The sequence below is a fragment of the Musa acuminata genome, chromosome BXJ1-4 (assembly GCF_036884655.1).
Source record: "Musa acuminata AAA Group cultivar baxijiao chromosome BXJ1-4, Cavendish_Baxijiao_AAA, whole genome shotgun sequence".
NCBI lineage: Eukaryota > Viridiplantae > Streptophyta > Magnoliopsida > Zingiberales > Musaceae > Musa > Musa acuminata.
In genome coordinates, this window is record NC_088330.1 from 27,181,886 (window position 1) to 27,183,777 (window position 1,892).

The 1,892-nt window shown below is 46.8% G+C and overlaps 1 protein-coding gene across 1 annotated transcript; it reads left to right on the plus strand.

The window, feature by feature from the left end:
- The first annotated feature begins 229 nt into the window (after nt 1-229).
- Nucleotides 230-1,515, plus strand: LOC135672488 (uncharacterized). The gene is made up of 2 exons (XM_065180965.1): nt 230-1,260; nt 1,336-1,515. Exons 1-2 carry the CDS (start codon nt 396-398, stop codon nt 1,383-1,385), a joined length of 915 nt encoding a protein of 304 aa, XP_065037037.1. The 5' UTR covers nt 230-395; the 3' UTR covers nt 1,386-1,515.
- Nucleotides 1,516-1,892: the final 377 nt, after the last annotated feature.

Sequence of the window (1,892 nt, forward strand, 5' to 3'; positions counted from 1 at the left end):
CATGAAAGGGAATACAAAATGTAATGGAAGCTTCAAAGCGAGCCAGGAATATATGCTCAACGTTGTGACTGTCAGTGTTGGCAGACAGGCACAAATCGCATTAAATTGTGTCACACTGATGAGAAATTTGCACTCCTTTTTCTCTAGTTGAAGGCATTCCAATTTCACTATGAAGATGATAAATTAGTGTGCATTGATCTCTCTTGATTGGGATCAAGAAGAAGAAGAAGAAGAAGAAAACTTTATGATCTTCATTTAGAGTACTTGCACTGTGCAATGTACCACAAAGCAGCAGAAGCAAAACCCAGAGGCCTAAAGAGCACATGCTTTCTCTGGCTTCTCACACTCTCTCTCTCTAGCCTCTAAGACTGTGACTCACTCACACTGCTCTCACCATGACTGTGACTCTAAGCACTGTCAACCCTCTCTTTCCTCTCCCTATTCTCTTCCTCCTCCTCGCCTCCCCCACATCCTCTCAGCCCGACTGCAAGAGCTCCTGCGGCTCCATCCCCATCCACTACCCCTTCGGCACCGGCCCCGGCTGTGGAAGCCCCGTGTTCCACCCCCACGTCGCCTGCGACGGCGATCAGCTTACCTTCACCACCCGCACCGGCTCCTACCCGATCCAGTCCGTCGACTACGCCAACCAGGTGCTCTACATCACCGACCCCTCCATGTCCACATGCTCGTCGACGTGCCGAAGCGACGGGTTCTCCCTCGACTGGAACGCGCCCTTCACCTTCGTGGACGGCGACGTCTTCGCCCTCCTCGACTGCTCCACCTCCCCCTCTTCCTCCTCCCCTCTCTTCGCGCCGAACAGCACCGACGGCGCCACGCCGCTGTGCGACACCACGAACGCGCCCATCTGCGCCCTCCTCTACTCGTGCCCGGCGATCAGCCAGCTCAACGTGCCCATCTCCACCTGCTGCATCTACACCCCGGTCACTCTCGGACCCACCTTCGAGATGGACCTCAAGAAGCTGCAGTGCAGCTCCTACTCGGGCATCTACAGCTTCAACGGCGACGAGACGTCCCCCGGCGGCTGGAATTTCGGGGTGGCCCTCAAGTACCGGTTCAGCGTCGACGACGGCTATCCGAGTGCATGCGCCGACTGCGAGAAGAGCAACGGAGTCTGCGGGTACACGGGGAAGTACAACTCCTTCACCTGCAACTGCGTAAATGGCATGAACTCCCCCATCAACTGCTACTTCGCGTCGGTCTCATGGAGTGGTGGCGACAAGCTCGATCCATTGTGGATGGGTAAGAAGAGACATCACGAGGTGAGATAATCTACCACTAGTGAGGATATCTTAACATGTATTTGTTTGTGCGCAGGATTTGGGTTGATCTATGCATGGTGGCTTGTTGTTTGGATCTTGCTGTAAATGACACTTGTGAGAAGATGGATGAAGGTTCAATATATCTAGTCTACTACATATAGCTAGAATTATGTGGTGTTTAGGAACTCGTTTTTGGATTGTCCAGATGTTATCCATTTTGTTGCTTGAGATTGCATATGCTTAGCAGACTTCAATATGGGAATTGCACATCAATGATACACAATAAAGAGAGTTTTTTTTTTTAGAATTTAAATCAATTGATCAAAACAAATTATCATGTGTTCAAAATTACTATAATATATATATATATATATATATATATATATATGACTAATTCAAAATTTAAGTGCTGAGTTGAACCATCTGCCGTTTATACATGAGGAGGAATATTAAAGATATAGCTAACATATTTTGAGTGCATCACCATGATTTTAATAATTTATCTTTATAATAAAAACACATAAAATGAATATAAAAAAGTAAAACAATAGATCATATTCCATCTATAAACTTAAGTTTTAGATGAAAAAATGACAATGAAAAAAAAATAAG

What these genes read in the sequence shown, in the direction of transcription:
- LOC135672488 (XM_065180965.1), top strand. Translation starts at nt 396, where the DNA reads ATGACTGTGACTCTAAGCACTGTCAACCCTCTCTTTCCTCTCCCTATT. An exon ending in GCTCGATCCATTGTGGATGG is followed by an intron (nt 1,261 to 1,335) that starts GTAAGAAGAGAC and finishes GTTTGTGCGCAG; the next exon opens with GATTTGGGTTGATCTATGCA.